This window comes from Peromyscus maniculatus, chromosome 2 (assembly GCF_049852395.1).
Source record: "Peromyscus maniculatus bairdii isolate BWxNUB_F1_BW_parent chromosome 2, HU_Pman_BW_mat_3.1, whole genome shotgun sequence".
NCBI lineage: Eukaryota > Metazoa > Chordata > Mammalia > Rodentia > Cricetidae > Peromyscus > Peromyscus maniculatus.
The window spans coordinates 67,291,175-67,310,916 of record NC_134853.1 but is presented as its reverse complement, the minus strand read 5'-3'; the positions used below and the strand labels follow the sequence as shown (position 1 = coordinate 67,310,916).

At 42.4% G+C, this 19,742-nt stretch overlaps 1 protein-coding gene and 2 pseudogenes across 9 annotated transcripts in view; 2 read left to right on the top strand and 1 right to left on the bottom strand.

The window, feature by feature from the left end:
* Unc13b (unc-13 homolog B) overlaps positions 1–19,742 on the bottom strand; it is a 211,657-nt gene that overhangs the window by 165,125 nt on the left and 26,790 nt on the right. For all 9 annotated transcript variants that reach the window (XM_042271038.2, XM_016004589.3, XM_042271034.2 and 6 more), the window contains exons 2-3: positions 11,035–11,064; positions 4,231–4,330 (exon numbers count right to left, since the gene is read on the bottom strand). In XM_042271038.2, the coding sequence (XP_042126972.2) occupies positions 4,231–4,330; positions 11,035–11,064 (130 nt within the window). The remainder of the gene's footprint in view (positions 1–4,230; positions 4,331–11,034; positions 11,065–19,742) is intronic.
* On the top strand, positions 7,543–8,839 carry LOC102913837 (26S proteasome regulatory subunit 8 pseudogene; annotated as a pseudogene).
* Positions 14,566–15,158, top strand: LOC102914148 (ATP synthase F(0) complex subunit C2, mitochondrial pseudogene; annotated as a pseudogene).

Genomic DNA, 19,742 nt, shown 5'->3' with positions numbered 1-19,742 from the left:
CCCTGAGAAATCAAGGAATTTGCACTTGGCATTTTATCTTTGGGAGCTCCTTTCAAGTTGCTTTGAAGATACAGAAAATAACTGGCTAAACTGTAAATAGAGAGAAAATTAAAATGCCCTGGGCGAAGGGAAGGTGCTTCAGTTCTTCGAGGCTGGACCCACCCCCATCCCCACAGCCATGAAAGGCTAGATTCATTCTTTTTTTTTTTTTTTTTTTTTTCCGAGACAGGGTTTCTCTGTGTAGCCCTGGCTGTCCTGGATCTTGCTCTGTAGACCAGGCTGGCCTCAAACTCACAGAGATCCCCCTGGCTCTGCCTCCCGAGTGCTAGGACTAAAGGCGTGCGCCACCACTGCCCGGCTAGATTCATTCTCAAGATGCCTCTGAGTCTTCTTTGCATGGATCCGCATGAACCCACACTCCCATGCCGCGACAAACCACAACATTCCAGCATTACTTTCAGGTCTGCTTGTATTTCTACCCCTGTGCAGCAACTTTAAATGTTTTACTGTTAATACTACCACAGCCCTAACTTAAGTCTATGGAATGCATACAGGGAACTTTCAGGAAGAAAAGTCCTCTTCATGAGATTTATGAAACAGTATCCAGGAAGCAGAAAGGGGTCCTGAAAATGTGAATTTGAGTGGGGGTGGGGGGCTGGGCAACAGAGTGCATGTCTAATGTATGAGACCCTGTGTTCCATCTCCAGCAGTGAAAAAGCAGCATCACATATGGTAGGACACTGGCTCGGAAGGGCCATCACAAGCACAACCATGATGTTAGGGTAGAACAAAAAATACAACATTAGTGTTCAGAACATTCTCGAGAAAGCTTTTGTTGAAACACAAAGTGATTTGAAGAGAAAGGCAAGAAAGATGAGAAACAGTTGCTACCAATATAAAAAACAGAAAGACTATCCAGTAAAACATGAGCTACTCATCACAGGAAGTGTAAAGTGTGTGCTTTAGAGAAAGCTTGGCCTCTCTGTTGTCCTATAAAAAGTTTGGAGTGTGGACTTATAGCCACAGAAATCGTGACAACTAGGTTGCAAAGAAAATGTATTTCTTTTACAAATACACTAAAGCACAGAGTATACTGGTGAGCTCATTCACTTTTTCAATTAATATTTTCCAAGCACTTATATATAATTGGTACTTTGGGGGAAGACACTTAACATCAAACACAGTTCTCATCTCCAAAAATATTCCAAAGTATCTGGAGAAGTGTCCAAAGCCACAGACTAGGTAATTACCCAGCCACTAACTCAGGCTGTTTCCAGTGGGGAAACTGAGCTTTTGTTCGGCCTAATGAAAATACATGCAGCATCTGTAAATCTATGTAACATGTCTTTCATTTGAATCTAGAAAGGTAACATTTCTTGATGATGCATAAATGATAGTCCCAATGCAACTCCTAAATGCATTTCAAGCTACCAGATAAAAGAAACAGCCCAAAGTCTTTAACAGCTAGACACGGTCGTATAAACAAGAAAATGTTCTTCACAGATTTCTCTTCTATGAGGAAACTCTCCTTTCATGTATATATGCTCAGAACATACAACCAAGAAGTCAGAACTCTATGCTTATTCCCAGAGTCCGGAGGAAATTCCTTTTCCTTGTTACTTAACTCAACCAAGGATATACAGGCGCATGTGTATACAAGATTCTGAGCCAGAAACACTCACACCAGTAAGTGAAGATGCCCTCTTTAAACAAAAATCAATCTGAGGACTGGAGCATATAGCTCAGTGATGGAATGCTTACCTAGCATACACAAGGCCCTGGGTTTGATCCTCAAATAATAATAAAAATGAATAATTACACAAAGTAAGCAATCTAGTGCTGCAAATAAGACATAGAAATATTAAATATAAATAACATGAGCTGGATATGGTGAAGTATGCTTGTTATTCTAGCACTTGGTGACTGAGGCAGGAGGATTTCTGCAACTGAGAAGCCATTCTCCTTGTATTGAGTTCCAGGTAACCCTAAGGTACAATGTCTCCAAATACACACACACACACACACACACACACACACACACATACACACACACTGCACACGAAGCCCATCATGGGGCCTCACAAAGACTAGAAGTTCAAGGCCATGTTTAGCAATGTAGTAAATGCAAGGCTAACCTGGGCTACATCAGCCCTTGTTGCAAAAAAACAAATTAAATAAATAAAATAATATTGTGAGAAATATCAAAATCTAAACCAGCTAGAGGAAGAGGCAAAAAAAAAAAAGGAAGGCAGATGAATAATGAAGCTGCTAGCAACAAAAGGACAGAATAGAAGGGATAAGGAATGAGAGAAAGAAAGAAAATAGCTAACAAAGCCTGTGTGTAAAAGTGAAAAAAAGCAAAATTCACACAAGGTCTCAATATAGGAAACAGACGAAAATTCACACAAATCACAGAAAGGTTGAAAGAAAATGTTCCAGGCAATTGGAAAATAAACACACACAAATAGAGCTCGCTATACTGAGAGAGACTGCAGAAGATCTGAACTTTTCACACAGTGGGCAGAGTACTAAAGGAGGGATTGTTACAGGACTCAAGTCAAGAGAGAACAGGAAGGCTAGACTGACATGCCACACTATGGTACAACCACTGTGGGAAGAGGCTCGTGTAAGCTGTAATAGCTGACTATGCGCATTACTTATGTAAAAAGGGAAACAGGTAATCACACCCTTGTCAATACCACCCTCGGAGGGAATACATGAGGCGTATCTAACCCTGTCTCGAAAAACCAAAAAAAAAAAAAAAAAAGAAGAATTATAGGAGAGAATCTTCATCTTCTAAAGGCCTGTACCTGCTTAGACCCTGGGCTGCCACACCACATGGTGACCACATAAATGAACTACAAGGTCACAGAAATGTAGAAACAGTAAAAAGGTCCTGAACACTAACTCGAAATCAAAAGTGCAATGCAATGAATCTGACATGTTTCCAGCAGTGCTGGCCTGTGATGAACCACTTGATTTCACAGCAGCTGTGTACCGTGCACGCCACTGCACCACACAATGCCAAAGAATGTGGCCTCAAACATCTTGCCTCATGTTCAGGACTACTGTTTGCTATGAATTGTACTCTTTTATTATATTATACATACAAAGACTTTCTCTCTTACAGAATCGTCAGTCTAATTATGTCATCCCTTTGCACAGAAACATGAAAGGTTTAGCTTTGCACTGTATCATGCGAAGATGTTTTATCTTGAGGATTTTCTTAGGAAGAGTTTCATAAAATGTAAACAGGCATATCCATCTCATTTGTATACAACCTGACTTCATCTTTAACTACAAAGAATTGTTTAAAAGTAAACTTTTATTGTATTTTAAATTTTTTTTATTTTATTTTTTTTCAGTTCTGAGAACTGTACCTAGGGTTTACCATTGAGCTATATCCCTAGTCCAAAAGAAAATACTTCTTGCGGGGAGATGGGGTGCTAGGGAATGGAACACATGGTCTCCAACATGCCAAGCAAGTACTTTACCAACTGAGCCATATTCCTAGCCCTAAAATGTTAAATTTATTCATTATTGTAAATGTTTAATCTATATGCCTATTTTATATACCTATATACAGTCAATTAAAATTTTTTCAAGGGAAAATATGTCAAAAGAGGAAGAGATCTGAGAAGCCGTGCTCTAAAGAAATGATTTAGAAGCTGGGCAGTGGTGGCACACCTTTAATTCCAGCACTCAGGAGGCAGAGGCAGGCGGATCTCTGTGAGTTTGTGGCCAGCCTGGTCTACAGAGTGAGTTCCAGGACAGCCAGAGCTGTTATATAGAGAAACGCTGTCTTGAAAAACCAAAAGAAAAAGGGAAATAAAAAGAAATGATCGAGGTATACACACAGTTTGAACACACATACTTCATTGCCTTAGAGCGCCTCTGAGAACTAAAAACAAAGTGGCATTTGACATTACACGAGTATACTGTACAGCATCTGAATTGTGACCAGTAAGAAAATCTGAGCAGGCAGTATTCACAGCTCACTAAGTTACTCATATTCATCATTCCTCTCCAAGAATAAACTACAAATCAATGAGAGAAAACAAACCGCAATGCATCTCGCCTACTCCTACTACCACAAGCCTCAGTTGCTCCTGCAACACTACAAATTAAAAAAAATACATAGGACTACTGGCACACACGGACTCCTTCACTGTTTCACCTGATAACACTACTTACGGAATGTACAGACAAACACTTAGGCATAGTGCTTACAACATGAAATCTTGTTCCCAGGAAGGCTGATCACCACGAACTGCCACCGTTGTGCTCTTCACATTCTGGACTTTCAGGGTCACGTATGTGTTAAATTTATCTTTGAAAAATTGCAAAACAGAGATGTTAATAGTATTCAGAGCACTCCCCGGTTTCACAAAGCCCTTAAATTAAGTGACATCAGAGGCTGGAGAGAGCTCAGCACTCAAGAGCATTAGCACACTCTTCAAAAGGAAGGGTTCCAAGGGATCTGACACCCTCTTCTTACTTCCATACATATCAGGCACGCACGTGGTGCACAGACACAGGCAAAATGTCCACACACAGAACATTTCTAAAAGAGAGACAGAATTGAGTATTATCAAATTAAAGTACTAAATGTGCAATTAAAACTGAAGCTGTATGTTGTACAATTCAAGGCACAGCAGAACTACAAAAATTAATAAAACTATACACTTAATTTCAAATATATAACCTACTTCAAATTTTAAGACATATATTTGGTGGGCAGATTAAAGTGGTGAACATCTATAATCCCAGGACCAAGAAGATGCAAAGGTGAATCAGGAGTTTAAGACAGCCTCAGCTACATAGCAAGTTCAAGGCTAGCCTGACTATATGATAACCTGGGGGGGAGGGGGGATCCAACAACAAAAATGTATGTAATTACAAAATACAGAAACAGATAAGAGCTTCAGAGCACTTGATGAGGGACACATATTGAAGGGGAAACTGTCATGAAAGAACTGGATTTCAAGCTTGATCTATAGTTTACATGACAAGAAACATTGTCCTAAAGTTGAGGGAAGGAAATTCTCTGAGAGGATAAACTGAGTACAAAACAAAAGGAGTAACCTAAAACTCAAACCTCAGAAGTCTGAACCCTGCATATTTCTACTAAGTCAACTATGCAGTCCAGGCTGTCTTAAAATTCACTATGCTGACTTTGAACTCAAGATTTTCCAGCCTCGCCGGATGGCAGTAGCATATGCCTTTGATCCTAGCACTCGGGAGGCAGAGCCAGGCAGATCTCTGAGAGTTGGAGGCCAGCCTGGTCTATAGAGAGATCCAGGACAGGCACCAAAACTACAGAGAAACCCTGTCTCGAAGGGAAAAAAAAAAGATTCTCCTGCCTCAGCTGCTGGGTAGTACAACCACAAGTGGCCTGGCCTGAGGGTTTGCTTTTTTTTATAAGACGATCATTTCTTTAAAGCAAAAAAAAAAAAAAAGCTACCATGTTACCTGTCAAATTGCCAAATGCTGCTTATGTTAGATAATGTGAGAAAATGGGTACTGGTGCACACTGTCTATCAGAAGATAAACTATCCAAGTATCCTTTAAAAAGGTATGTGGTTTTTAGCCAGACAAGGAAACTAGACAGGAAGAGTTTACATTTCAGGCCAGCCTAGGCTGCAAAGCAAGACTGTCTCAAAAGCAGAAACAAAAATAACCGGGGAGATGGCTCAGATGGTCAAATACTTATTTGGACTTGAGCTCAGATCCCTAGCACCCTTGGGAAAGGAGCAGCAGGTAACATGTCTATAACCTAGCTCTAGAGGGATAGAGACAGGTGGATCTTGAGGGCTTGCTAGCCAGATAGTCTAGCCAAAACAGCTAGATACAGACACAGTTAGAGACGCTGTCTCAAAAAATATGGCAGAGGACTGAGAGAGGTACCCAGTGTCTACCTCTGGCCTGGACATATGCAAGCACAAGGGCATGCACTCACACACATGCACATACATATAAAATAGTGTGGCTTTATAGCAAGATGGTAAGTTTATAATTGTACTAAAGATACGTGATGATAAAACCCATCACTTATAATGGGACCCTCACCCATGTCCAGAAGTAGGAATGGACACAGCAGACCACAGAGCTGTGATTTAGGGTTTTTTTAATTTATTTATTTTCTTGTTTGAGATCAAAACGAGGGTCTCACACATGCTAGCCAAGACCTTGAGCACCCAGCTATGCTTCCAAACCCTGAACTACATTTAGTATCATAAGATCTTGAACTTGAGCTGGAGGAAGGGCTAAGTGGTAGAGCATCTTCACAGCATGTGAGGTCCCAAGGTACTAGAAACACAATCTACATCTTTTTCCAGGTTGGGTAGTACACACCTGTAATCCTAGCAGTTGGAAGCTAGAGACAGGAGGACCCAGGGGCTTGCTGACCATCTAATCTAACCAACTGGGAAGCTCCAGCTTCACTGAGAGACCCCTGTCTCAAAAACTGAAGTGGAAAGCAATTAAGGAAGACAGCCAAGATCACATCTGGTCTCCAAGCACACCCATGTGTACAGGCATGCACAGCTGCACATACATTGACATATATGCATGCTACTAATAATCTTTTATCTTATTTTAGAAACAGAATCTCTCTATGGAGTCCTAGCTAACCTGGAACTAAATATGTAGACCACGCTGGCCTTGAACTCAGATTCTCCTGCCTCTGCCTAGGAGTACTGGGATTAAAGGTGTGTGCTACCATACCTGGCCAGTTAATTTTTTTAAAGCTCATATAATTTTTGATACCAGTAAAATATTCCAGCCAAGGATGGTGGCTCATGTTTGCAACTGCAGTATTTAGGAGGCTGAGACAGAATTATTGAAAAATAAAATCCATCCCAGGCCACATAGTAACTTTCAGATCAGCTTGGGATAGAGTGGCACTCTGTTTTTTTTTTTTTTTTAATAAATAAAAAATAAAAAAAATAAAGGAGGATTGACAAAGTACTTGCCTAAGATGCATAAGCCCCTGGGTTTGATTTCCCAGCACCACATACTTGGAATGGTGGTACACACCTATAATCCCCAGCAGTGGGGAGGGGGAGACAAGGTGATCAGAAGTTCAAAGTCATCCTTAGCTACATAGCAATGTCAAGGCCACCCTGGGTTATATGAGATCTATCTCAAGAGAATTTTTAAAATTAAAAGTAAATTTAAAGGTCGGCAAGAAGTCTTGGTAGGCAAGCATGCCTGCTACCAAGACTAGCAACCTCAATCCTGAATCTGATTCCTAGAACCCACATAGAAGGTCAGAAATGACTTCCAAAAGTTACCCTCTAACCTCCACACACATGCTGCAGCATGAGCATGCACGAGCAGACACACAGAAAAATAAAATTAAACTAATAAAAATTAAAATTTTTGCTGGGCCGTGGTGGTGCACACCTTTAATCCCAGCACTCGAGAGGTAGGGGCAGGCAGATCTCTGTGAGTTCGAGGCCAGCCTGGTCTAGAGATCGAGTTCCAGGAAAGGCTCCAAAGCTACACAAAGAAACCCTGTCTCGACTTGGATGACGGAGGTCCCTGCTGAAAGAGGGAAGATGGTGCTTGATGGGCCAGAGCAGATGGAACTGGAAGAGGGGAAAGCAGACAGTGGATTCTGCCAGTATTATCTGTCCAAGATTGAAGAACTCCAGTTGATTGTAAATAAGAGCCAAAATCTCCGGAGACTGCAGGCCCAGAGGAATGAGCTAAATGCAAAAGTTTGCCTGTTGCAGGAGGAGCTGCAGCTGCTGTAGGAACAGGGCTCCTATGTTGGAGAAGTAGTTTGGGCAATGGATAAGAAAAAAGTATTGGTCAAGGTCCAACCTGAGGGCAAATTCGTCGTTGATGTGGACAAGAACATTGACATCAATGATGTGATGCCTAATTGCCGGGTCGCTCTAAGGAATGACAGCTACACTCTGCATAAGATCCTACCTAATAAGGTCGACCCTCTGGTCAATGGTGAAAAAGGTTCCGGACTCAACTTACGAGATGATTGGTAGTCTGGACAAGCAGATCAAAGAGATCAAAGAAGTGATCGAGCTGCCTGTGAAGCCCCCTGAGCTCTTTGAAGCATTGGGGATTGCACAAGCAAAGGGAGTGCTCCTGTATGGACCCCCAGGCACTGGGAAGACATTGTTGGCCCACGCTGTGGCTCATCATACAGACTGTACCTTTATTCGTGTGTCTGGCTCTGAACTGGTACAGAAATTTATCGGGGAAGGGGCAAGGATGGTGAGGGAGCTGTTTGTCATGGCACGAGAGCATGCTCCATCTATCATCTTCATGGACGAGATTGACTCTATCGGCTCCTCCCGGCTGGAGGGAGGCTCTGGCGGGGACAGTGAAGCGCAGCGCACAATGCTGGAACTGCTCAACCAGCTGGATGGCTTTGAGGCCACCAAGAATATCAAGGTTATCATGGCTACTAATAGGATTGATATCCTGGACTCCGCCCTGCTTCGTCCTGGGAGGATCGACAGAAAAACTGAATTCCCACCTCCCAATGAGGAGGCCCGGCTGGACATTTTGAAAATCCACTCTCACAAAATGAACTTGACCAGGGGGATCAACCTGAGAAAAATTGCTGAATTGATGCCAGGAGCTTCAGGGGCTGAAGTGAAGGGTGTGTGCACAGAAGCTGGCATGCATGCTCTGCAGGAACGGCATGTCCATGTTACTCAGGAGGACTTTGAGATGGCAGTAGCTAAGGTCATGCAAAAGGACAGTGAGAAAAATATGTCCATCAAGAAGCTATGGAAATGAGGGTGTGTCCTTTGTGTGGATCCCTCCAATAAAGGTCTGTGCGGTAAAAAAGAAAAAAAGAAAAAGAAAAAAGAAACCTGTCTCGAAAAAAAACCAATCAATCAATCAATCAATCAATCAATCAAATTTTTAAGCTTCCAGGGCTGGGGGTATAGCTCTGTAGTAGAGGGTGTGTTTAACACAAATAAAATACAGGAAAACAACTGCCAACACCAAAACATCATTTTTCCTTTACAACTTTTTAAATTAAGAACCATTTTTAGGGGCTGGAGAGAAGGCTCAATGCTTAAGAGCACTGGTTATTCTTCCAGAAGTCCTGAGTTCAATTCCCAGCAACCACATGGTGGTTCACAACCATCTAATGTGGGATCTGATGCTCTCTTCTGGCATAAAGTTGATGGAGCACTCATATACATAAATCTTTTTTTTTAAAAAAAAAGAACCATTTTCGGCAATAATAAACATTTTAAAAATACATGGCTATGACCCAGTGACTGTATTTTTAGACGCTAGCATAAAGATGTATTTACAAAATTGGGCAATCATAAATACACAATAACATTCATTGTTTATAATAGCAAGACACTGAAAAGTAACAAATATTTATCCATAGGGACCTTGGGTACAAATCTATAAGAGAATCTACACAGCACTTTAAAAGAAAATGCCTAATATACACAAATGCAAAAGGATTTTTATGATGTATCACTGATGTAATTAAGCATGCACCACACAGACATGTGTGTGATCTATTTATGTTTATAAGAATACATATAAAGCCGGGCGGTGGTGGTGCACGCCTTTAATCCCAGCACTCGGGGGAGGCAGAGCCAGGAGGATCTTTGTGAGTTCGAGGCCAGCCTGGGCTACCAAGTGAGTTCCAGGAAAGGCGCAAAGCTACACAGAGAAACCCTGTCTTGAAAAACCAAAAAAAAAAAAAAAAAAAAAGAATACATATAAATATGGAGGGGCTGGAGGGATGGCTCAGTGATTATGAGCACTGAGGACCCAGGTTCAATTCCCAGCACGCACATACAGCAGCTCACACACCTGTCTGTAACTCATTTCAGAGGACCTGACACCAATAAAAATAAAAAAAAAAAATTAGAAAATTAGAAAAAAAAGACCTAGAAAGGTATACAAAAAAGCTTCGAAATAATTGCTTTAGAGAGGTATAATTGGGTGGGTAAGAGAGAAAATGATAGGATGGGCAGTGGTGGCGCAAACCTTTAATCCCAGCACTGGGGAGGCAGAGCCAGGCAGATCTCTGTGAGTTCAAGGCCAGCCTGGTCTACAGAGTGAGATCCAGGACAGGCACCAAAATTACACAGAGAAACCCTGTCTCAAAAGAACAGAGAGAGAGGAGAGGAGAGGAGAGGAGGGGAGGGGAGGGGAGGGGAGGGGAGGGGAGGGGAGGGGAGGGGAGGGGAGGGGAGGGGAGGGGAGGGGAGGGGAGGAGAGAATGAGAATGAGAATGAGAATGAGAATGATAAACTTTTTATTGATAAATAGAGATAAAAATACAGGTAAACAAAGTTAAATGTTTTATAGCAGTGGATTAATAATTTCACGAATTAACTGAGTGAATTAAGCTAATGAATTTAAGTAATAAACTAAATGAAATCATTGTTGTTGTTGTTCTTTTCTGAGACAGGATCTCTTTATGTAGCCCAGGCTGACCTGGACATGTAATCCTCCTGCACCAGCCTCCCAAGTACTAAGATTATAGAAATGTATCACCATGCCCAACTTATAATTACTGAGTCTTTTTTTAAGATTGCTTTTGAGGGGCCAGTGAAATGGTTCAGCAGGCAGAGGTGACTGAAGCCTGAACAACCTGACTTCATTCTCTGAAAAACCACATGGTAGAAGCAGAGAATGGAATCTCCCAAGAACTCAGGTCATCAGACGTGCACAGCAAGTGCTTTATCCCTGAGCCATCCTTCTGGCCTATGATTTTTGTTTTTGATTTTTAAGATTGCTCTAAAGGCGACAGAGAGATGGTTAGGAGCACTTGCTGCTTTTACAGAGGACCTGGGTTCAATTCCCAGTGCCGATATGGCAGCTTACAGCTGTCTGTAACTCTAGTTCCAGGGAATATGACACCCTTTTCTGGCCTTCTTGAGGTCCTGCATGTAACACACACACACAAACACACACACACACACACACACACACACACACACACACAGAGAGTTTTTTAAAGACTGCTTTAAATCACAGCAAGCATGAAAGGTAACCATAATGGAGGGCTAGACTTACCTGGTGAACCCTGGAATTTGGCTCTTTTGACTGCAAGAAAACAAAAGAGGTAAAATTAGGAAGTTATGTCCAATTATTGGGAAAAGAGTCTGAACATCTGTTCAAAGACCCTCTCAAAGGTATTCAACCTAATCTCATACCCAGTGGGAAAAAATCTCCACGTCTACCTCCTGACAAGGAGGTAGAGAAAGCCAAATGGCCTGGGATCAGTTTTATGTTAGATGACTTTCTAAAATTTAAGTTTAGGGCTGGAGAGATGTCCCCGTGGTTAAGAACACTAGCTGCTCTTCCAGAGGTCCTGAGTTCAATTCCCAGCAACCACATGTGGCTAACAACCATCTACAGTGGGATCTGATGCCCTCTTCTGGCATAAGGTCAGTAGATCACTCATATACATAAAATAAATACATCCTTCTTATTTAATGTTAAAAAAGTTTAAGTTATAGATGTTCCTTATTTAAAAGCAATCATCACGCTGGAAGTAAGCACTTACCTTGCATGTATGAGGCCCTGAATTCTATCCTTAGCCAAACAAAAAAGGTAAGAAATAAACTTTTAAAAAGAAAATCCCTCCAGTTCATTCTCACCAAAACAAGAGTTTTGGGAAAATACAGAGGATAGCTTTTCAACCAAGAGTGAGACGTGACTTCTGAGAAGAAGCAGATATCAAGAGGGGCTCCTGTCCATAGTCACACAGAACTGCTTCTAAAGAGTCCTACAGCCAGAACTGCACATGCAGCTCCTGGGGAAAGCCTAGGAAACTGCTAGAGCTGGACTCATGGCTCAAGTCTGGAATCCTAGCACTGGGGAGCCTGGAGCGGGAGAGCTGCTGCAAGTTCAAGGGCAGCCTGGGCTACAGAGTGAGAAAGCAGCAAGATCAAGCCATGAAGATTAAAGACAAGTGCTGGGGGGGGGGGTGAAGGTGGAGTGGGGGGAGGTGGTGGTGTAGCAAAGTGCCTAGAAAGTATACACAAGGATTTGATTTGCCTTTCTCTATGTTACATTACAAATAAAAGTTTCCCTTAATTGACATCTACCTCACTGAGTACTTCCAAGATAAGTCACTTAGTACTTTCCACAAGGCCATCAAATCTCCATTTCAGTCAGTGCTTATTATTATTAAAGTCTATTTCTTCTTTTTTTTTTAACCCAAAGTATGTCTTTTGTAGTCTCACATAAATTCAGATCCTCTTCCCAAATATTCTTTTTCATAAATGTGGAGAAAGCAGAACAGGTCATGTGGAGCGTGCCTTTAATGCCAGCACTTGAGAGACAGAGACTAGTGGATGAGTTTAAAGCCAACTTGGTCTACATAATGAGTTCCAGAGCTACACAGTGAAAGCCTGTCTTTAAAAATTAAAAGAGAGAGGGGGAGGGAAGGAGCTAGGGAGGGAGAGGGAGAGAGGGAGAGAGAGAGAGAGGGAGGGAGGGAGGGAGGGAGGGAGGGAGAGAGAGAGAGACAGAGAGAGAGACAGAGAGAGAGAGAGAGACAGAGAGAGAGAGAGAGAGAGAGAGAGAGAGAGAGAGAGAGAGAGAGAGAGAGAGAACACATTTCAGCTGGGTTTGGCAGTGCTTGCTTGTAATCCTAGCACTTAAAAAGTAGAGGCAGGAAGGACAGTGTTCAAAGCTAGCCTCAGCTATATGAAACTCTTTCATAAAACCCAAACAGGAACCATGAGACAGCTAAGTGAATAGGTAATTGTTTCCATGTCTGACCATTTGAATTTGATTCCCAAGACCCATGTGGTAAAAGAGAAAACCAGCTTCCCAAAACTGTCCCCTAATCTCCACACGCACACTTTTGCATGCACATACACACATCAAATAAATAAAAATGTAGTTTTAAAAATGTTTAATAAAAGCAAGACAGCAGTGGCACATTCTTTTAATCCCAGCACTGGGGCGGCAAAGGCAAGTAGATCTTTATAGTCTAGGCTAGCCTGGTCTACAGAACAGAACAGCCAGGGCTACACAGAGAAACCTTGTCTCAAAAAAACAACAATAAACTGTTTAATAAAATTAAACTATTTTAAATAATCACCATTGCCCTATCAATACCTATAAAATTAAAATAAGCATGAATGAAAATTAACCAACAGAATTTTAAATATAGTTAAAATTTTTAAAAATTAGCTGATTGGACTGATCAATGCCTATAGTCCTATTGCTTGGTAGACAGAGGCAGGAGGATCTACACAAACTGGAGGTCTTATAATGACTTCTAAGTATTAGGCCAGTCAGAGCTACATAGTAAGATCCTGACTCCAAAATGGGGCTAAAGAGATGGCTCATGAGATGACAGCACTGGCTACTACTGCAGAGGACCTGGGTTCAGTTCCCAGCACCCACACGGTGGCTCACAACCATCTATAACTCTGTTCCAGGAGCCCACATCCTCTCCTGGCCTCCTTGGGTACCAGAGACACACATGGTGCACACACATACATTTAAGCAGAACACTCATATACATAAAATTAAAAAATAAAAAATCCTTTCTCAAAAAAAAGAGAGGGAATTAAAATAACATTACATGGAATGGAAATCATCTTACTATAATTAATAAATAGGTATGATAGATTAATTATTATGTCTAATAATCCATCCTGAAATCCACTAACACTACAGCTTTTAAGGCATGAAACAGAGAAGAGAGACGAGAGAGAGATCAGAAAAGGGGGAAAATGGACCCAACAGTGTGTGTGCTGTAATCCTGGCACTTGGGAGGATAACACAGGAGGCCCATGATGTCAAACCCTACATGATGTAAGACCTTATCTCATGAAGTTAAAAAAAATTGCTGGCTCAGTGGTGCACACCTTTGACCCCAGCACTGGAGAGGTAGAAGCAAGCACATATCTGAGTTCACTCAGATGTGAGACTATCACAGTTTTAGTCTTTTGGGGTTGTTGGTTTGGTTTTTGGTTTTGGTTTGTTTGTTTGTTTGTTTGTTTGTTGTTTGTTTTTCAAGACAGGGTCTCACTATGTAACCCTGACTGTCCTAGAACTCACTCTATTGCCCAGGCTAGCCTTGAATTCAGAGATCCACCTGCCTCTGTCTCCTGAGAGCTGGGATTAAAGGCGCTGCCACTCCACCTGACCCATAGTTTTAGTTAAGTGAGCTCCAGGAAAGGCACAAAGCTACGCAGAGAAACCCTGTCTCGAAAAACCAAAAAAAAAAGTCCTGACATTAGATCTAAATGGGACAGCACTTGCTTTAATTCCAGCATTTGAGACGTGGGAGCAGTAAGAGCAAGAACTCAAAGACAGTCTTTGAGTTAAATACTGAATTTTAGGCCAACCTACACTATAAGACCTATTTTGTTTTCAAAAAACAAACTCTTTGTGCTGTTCATGTGTAAAAATAGGTCCATGTTACTTTCATCATGAGATTTTTGTTGTTTGTCTTGGGGTATTGTGGTTCTGTTTGTCTGTTTTGTTGTTGGGGGGGGTGGCATTAAGATAGATCTCACGCCCTCTCTGTCCTCTCTGCCCTGGGAGCAGCTCTCCCACCTTGACCCTTCACCCCTGAAAATGTATGCCTGCTTCAAGTTCATCTCCACCCGCTCCCTGATCAGGAGCCTCTCAGCCGCTGAGTCGCCCGCTGTCTACAGTGCAGCTGAACCGACCACAGACGTGGACAGACCAGGGCCCCAGCAGCTTGGCAGTCCCTCGTCCTCTGACCTCAGTCATCCCTAGCCGCAGCTTCCAAACCAGCGTCATTTCCAGGGACATTGACACAGCCACCAAGATCATTGGGGCTGGGGCCGCCACAGTTGGGGTGGCTGGGTCAGGGGCTGGCATTGGGGCTGTTTTGGGGAGCCTCATCATTGGATATGCCAGGAACCCTTCTCTGAAGCAACAGCTCTTCTCCTATACTATTCTGGGCTTTGCCCTCTCAGAGGCCATGGGGCTCTTCTGCCTAATGGTGGTGGCCTTTCTCATCCTCTTCGCCATGTGAAGCAGCTGTCTCCACTTCCAACTTCCATAGCTCTTTCATGCCCATCTGCCCTGTGTGTTCCTTTTCCTGTACCTCCCCAGGAAGTCTGGGGAAAGTGCTTGGCTCAGGGTTTGACAGAGAGAAGATAAATAAATACTGTATTAATAAGAAAAAAAAAAAAAAGAAAGATCTCACTATGTAGCCCTGGTTGCCTGGTTGGTCTGGAACTCACTCTGTAGACCCAGCTGGCCTTGATTTCATAGAATTCTGCCTACTTCTGCCTCCCAAATGCTGGGATTAAGGTCATGGACCACCAGGCCTGACTTCAACATTTTTTAAAAGATATTATGTATTGTGCATTGTTGTTTTGCCTGTGAGGGTGTTGGGTCCCCTGGAACTGTAGTTACAGACAGTCCTGAGCTGCCACGTGGGTGCTGGGAATTGAACCCAGGTTTTCTGAAAGAGCATCAGTACTCTTAACTGCTGGGCCATCTCTCCAGGCCCGCCCCCCCCCCCGTTTATTTATTTATTTATTTATTTATTTATTTATTTATTTATTATGTATATAGTGTTTCATCTGCATGTTTGCCTGCATGCCAGAAGAAGGCATCAGATCTCATTATAGATGGTTGTGAGCCACCACGTGGATGCTGGGAAATTAACTCAGGACCTCTGGAAGAAGAGCAGCAGAAGAGCAGCTAGCATTCTTAACCTCTGAGCCATCTCTCCAGGATCTGGCTTCAACATTTTAAAAATAACAAATAAAATGGGCATGGTAGTGCACGGCTCTAATCCCAGTACTTGGGAGATGGACACAATAAGATCAGAAGTTCAAGGTCATCCTCAACTACATAACAAATGTGAGGCCAGCTTGGCTAAATTAGACTCTGTCTCAAAAAACAAAGAAACAAACAAAATACATTATAGTTAAATAAGAAAACAGCCAGAGCCAAACATGCTGGCACATACCTAAAATCCCAACAGCTGAGAGGTAGAAGCAGGAAGATCAAGAGTTCAAGGCCAGCCTCATCTACTTTCGAAGTTCAAGGCTAGACTGGGTTACTGTAAGACCTTGCTTCATAAACAAAAAAACAAACAAAGCAGAAATAGTATATGTCTCAACCTCAATGTTGTCAAAACAAAATATTGAACAACAAATTTATTAACTGACTATGAAGCCAATTTAAGTTGTTTTCAGAATCAAAGTTACTAAGGACTCTATCACAAAATCCCTCCTCATCCACACTACTGTTTATATTTAAAAAAAAAAAAGCAGAAAAGATGGGAAACAACAGTCATTACATAACACTGAGGCTCGTAAAGACTACAGGCAATATAAAAACCTTGAAGTCAGCTGAAGAAAGAAGACCCAGGTGAGCCCATTTCCCCAGGTTCCTCATAAATAAAGGCAAAAATAAGAGAATATGTACCTATACCTCAAAAAAAAAAAATCTAACTTTAGCACCTGCGTTTCTCTGACCTTACTATAGAACCAAATCTACTACAGGCACTCTTCAGATTACAGGAAATAATCCTATTCACACAGACTCACAAGCGGTGACCTGGTTCTCTAGGCCATTGGACTAGCTAACCTGCCTGGTCAAGCCTGACCTCTCATGAGACAATTTCCAAAGCCATATGGCATTTGTTCTCGTTTGTTACCCTTCTCCTTCAGAACCTAGCATAAAGTCCATCACTTAAATGCAGAACTACCATTTCCTTTTTATTTGAAAGGTAACATCTTTTAAAATAGAAATTGTATGTATTCCTACTGCCTTGTTTTCAATCTCTGGTCAACATCAAACACTGTTATAATTATCAATTTGCACAGTATGCTTTATTGACTTTCACATCTGTTGAATATTTGAATATAAAGATTCATTACCACACTTGTCAACCAGCTGACCACAGGGACTGACAAAACCATGAAGACCGGTTTGCAAGATGTCCTTTTTCTCACCTCTCCATTATTAACTATTAAAACTGAATACTTAGGACTGAAAAGATGGTTCAGTCAGTAAACTGCTTGCCATGCAAGCATGAGCACCTGAATTTGATCCCCAGCGTGTGTGTGTGTGTGTGTGTGTGTGTGTGTGTGAGAGAGAGAGAGAGAGAGAGAGAGAGAGAGAGAGAGAGAGAGAGAGAGAAGGGGAGGGGAGGGGAGGGGAGGGGAGGGGAGGGGAGGGGAGGGGAGGGGAGAGGAAAGAGGAAAGAGGAAAGAGGAAAGAGGAAAGAGGAAAGAGGAAAGAGGAGAGGAGAGGAGAGAGAGAGAGAGAGAGAGAGAGAGAGAGAGAGGAGGGGAGGGGAGGGGAGGGGAGGGGAGGGGAGGGGAGGGGAGGGGAGGGGAGGGGAGGGGAGGGGAGGGGAGAGGAAAGAGGAGAGGAGAGGAAAGAGGAGAGGAGAAGGAGACAGAGCTGGAGTGCTGGCTTAGAACTTAAGAGATCATACTACTCTCACAGAGTAAGGGGATCTTACAGGATCTGAGTTCAGCCCCCAGCACCCATGGTCAGGAGGCTCCAGCTTCCAGGAAATTTGATAACCTTTCCTTGGCCTACGCAGGCACTCACACATAGACAAACAAATACAAATACACATAATTAAAATAAATAAACAAATCTAAACCAAAACAGCCAGACAATCCCAGCCCTGAGAAGGCAGAGACAGGCAGATCACTGGGATTCACTGGCCAGAAAACTTAGCCAAATCGACCAGCCCCAGGTCCCAGTGAATCTAGGTAATGGCAAAAATAAGAGAATATGTGCTGTCACTAAAAATCAAAGTAGACAGCTCTCAGGAAAAACACTAGAGCAAGAGTGATGGAGCACGCCTTTAATCCCAGCACTTTGGGAGGCTGAAGCAGGTGTATTTCTGTGAGTTCCAGGCCAGCCTGGTCTACAGAGTTGAGTTCCAGGACAGACACCAAAACTACATGGAGAAACCCTGTCTCAAAAAACCAAAAAAAAAAAAAAATGGTGGGGAAGGGGCCATACATCCATTGATAGAGTACTGTCTAGTATGCACAAAGCCCTGGGTTTGGTTCTCAGCACCAAATAAACCAGGTGTAGTAGTCCATACCTATAATCACAGCACTTAGGAAGTGGAGGTAGGAAAACTAAGGTCATCCTTGGCTATATAGTGAGTTTGAGGACAAACTGGGCTACAGGAAACCCTATCAAAAAGGAAGAAAGAAACAAAATTGGTAATATGGCTAAGTGTGGTAGCATGTACTTATAATCCCAACACTTAGGAGAATGAGGCAAGAGGACCTCACGTTCAAGAACAGCCTGAGCTACATAGTGAGTTCAAGGTCAGCTTAGGCATTGTGAGACCTTATCTAAGAGAGAGAGAGAAAACATTGATGATTTAGCCAAGTGTGGTAGAACATGCCTGTAACCTAGCACTTAGAAGACTGAGTGAGGCAAGACCTCAAGTTCAACACCAGTCTGGACTACATAATGAGACCCTGTCTCAAAAAGAAAAAAAATGGGGGCTGGAGAGATGGCTCGGAGGTTCAGAGTATTGGCTGCTCTTCCAGAGGTCCTGAGTTCAATTCCCAGCAACCTTTACATGGTGGCTCACAATCATCTACAATGAGATCTGATGCCCTCTTCTGGCCTGCAGGCATACATGCAGGCAGAATATTGTATATATAATAAGTTAATCTTTAAAAAAAAAAAAAAAACTATTTTCAGGATAATGACCATTAGAAAAATACTAAAAAGGAAACGAAGACCTTATGAACACTGTCTAGATTGTACGAGAGAAAAAAAACTGCAAAAAGTTCTTTTAACAGCTACCAACTAGAAGGACTTAAAAGCTGAGGCAGGACTGGAAGAGCATCTCACTGATGATACAACCCTCCCTGGAAAGTCTAGGGCATGTGGGTTGGTGGCCCAAGTGGCAAGGCACATTCAAATGTGGCTACAATGACGGACAGGGCTATTCTATCTAGCACAGGGCAGCAGCAGCCTCACCAGATCTGAACTGAACACAGTAAAGCTGCCAAGTACACTGAATATAGGCTACACAAAGAGAAGTTTCCCTGAAAACCATGGTTTGCAGCCAGATTCCCTTCTCACTGTCATGAGGCTGCTATGCTGCTTCTCTGGCAATCAGGGACCTTGGTGAAAATCTAAGTGGAAACCAGCAATGGTGAGCACACCTTTAATCCCAGCACTGGCGAGGCAGAGGCAAGTGGTTCTCTGAGTTCAAGACCAACCTGGTCTACACAATGAGTTCCAGGACAGCCAGGCTACACAGGGAAATTCTGTCCCAAAAAGAAAAAAAAAAATCTAAGTGGAAAATTTAACCTTCAGAGATTTCTAACAGCAAATAAAATCTGAGACCAACAAAGAATACTCTTTCATCCTGTGGAGGGAATACCACATATGAATCTACCTCATTTTTCTCTTATTTTTTGTTTATTTTGAGGTAGGGTCTTACCACGTATGTATCCTCAGCTGACCTGGAGCTTGATATGTAGACCAGGCTGGCCTTGAACTCACAGAGATCTGCCTGTCTCTGCCTCCTGAGTGCTGATATTAAAGGTGTACACCACATCTGTCTTTACCTTACTTCTCATTAAGAAAAAAATGCACTGTTTTGAAGACTATAAAATGATCCTTAAAATGATGTAAGATATAAATGGCACTTAACATCAAAAAAGCACTTAAAATAATGTACACACAGGGCCTCACTGTGTAGCCCTGACTGGCCTGGTACTTGCTGTGTAGACCAGGTTGGCCTCCAACTCACAAAGATCTGCTTGCCT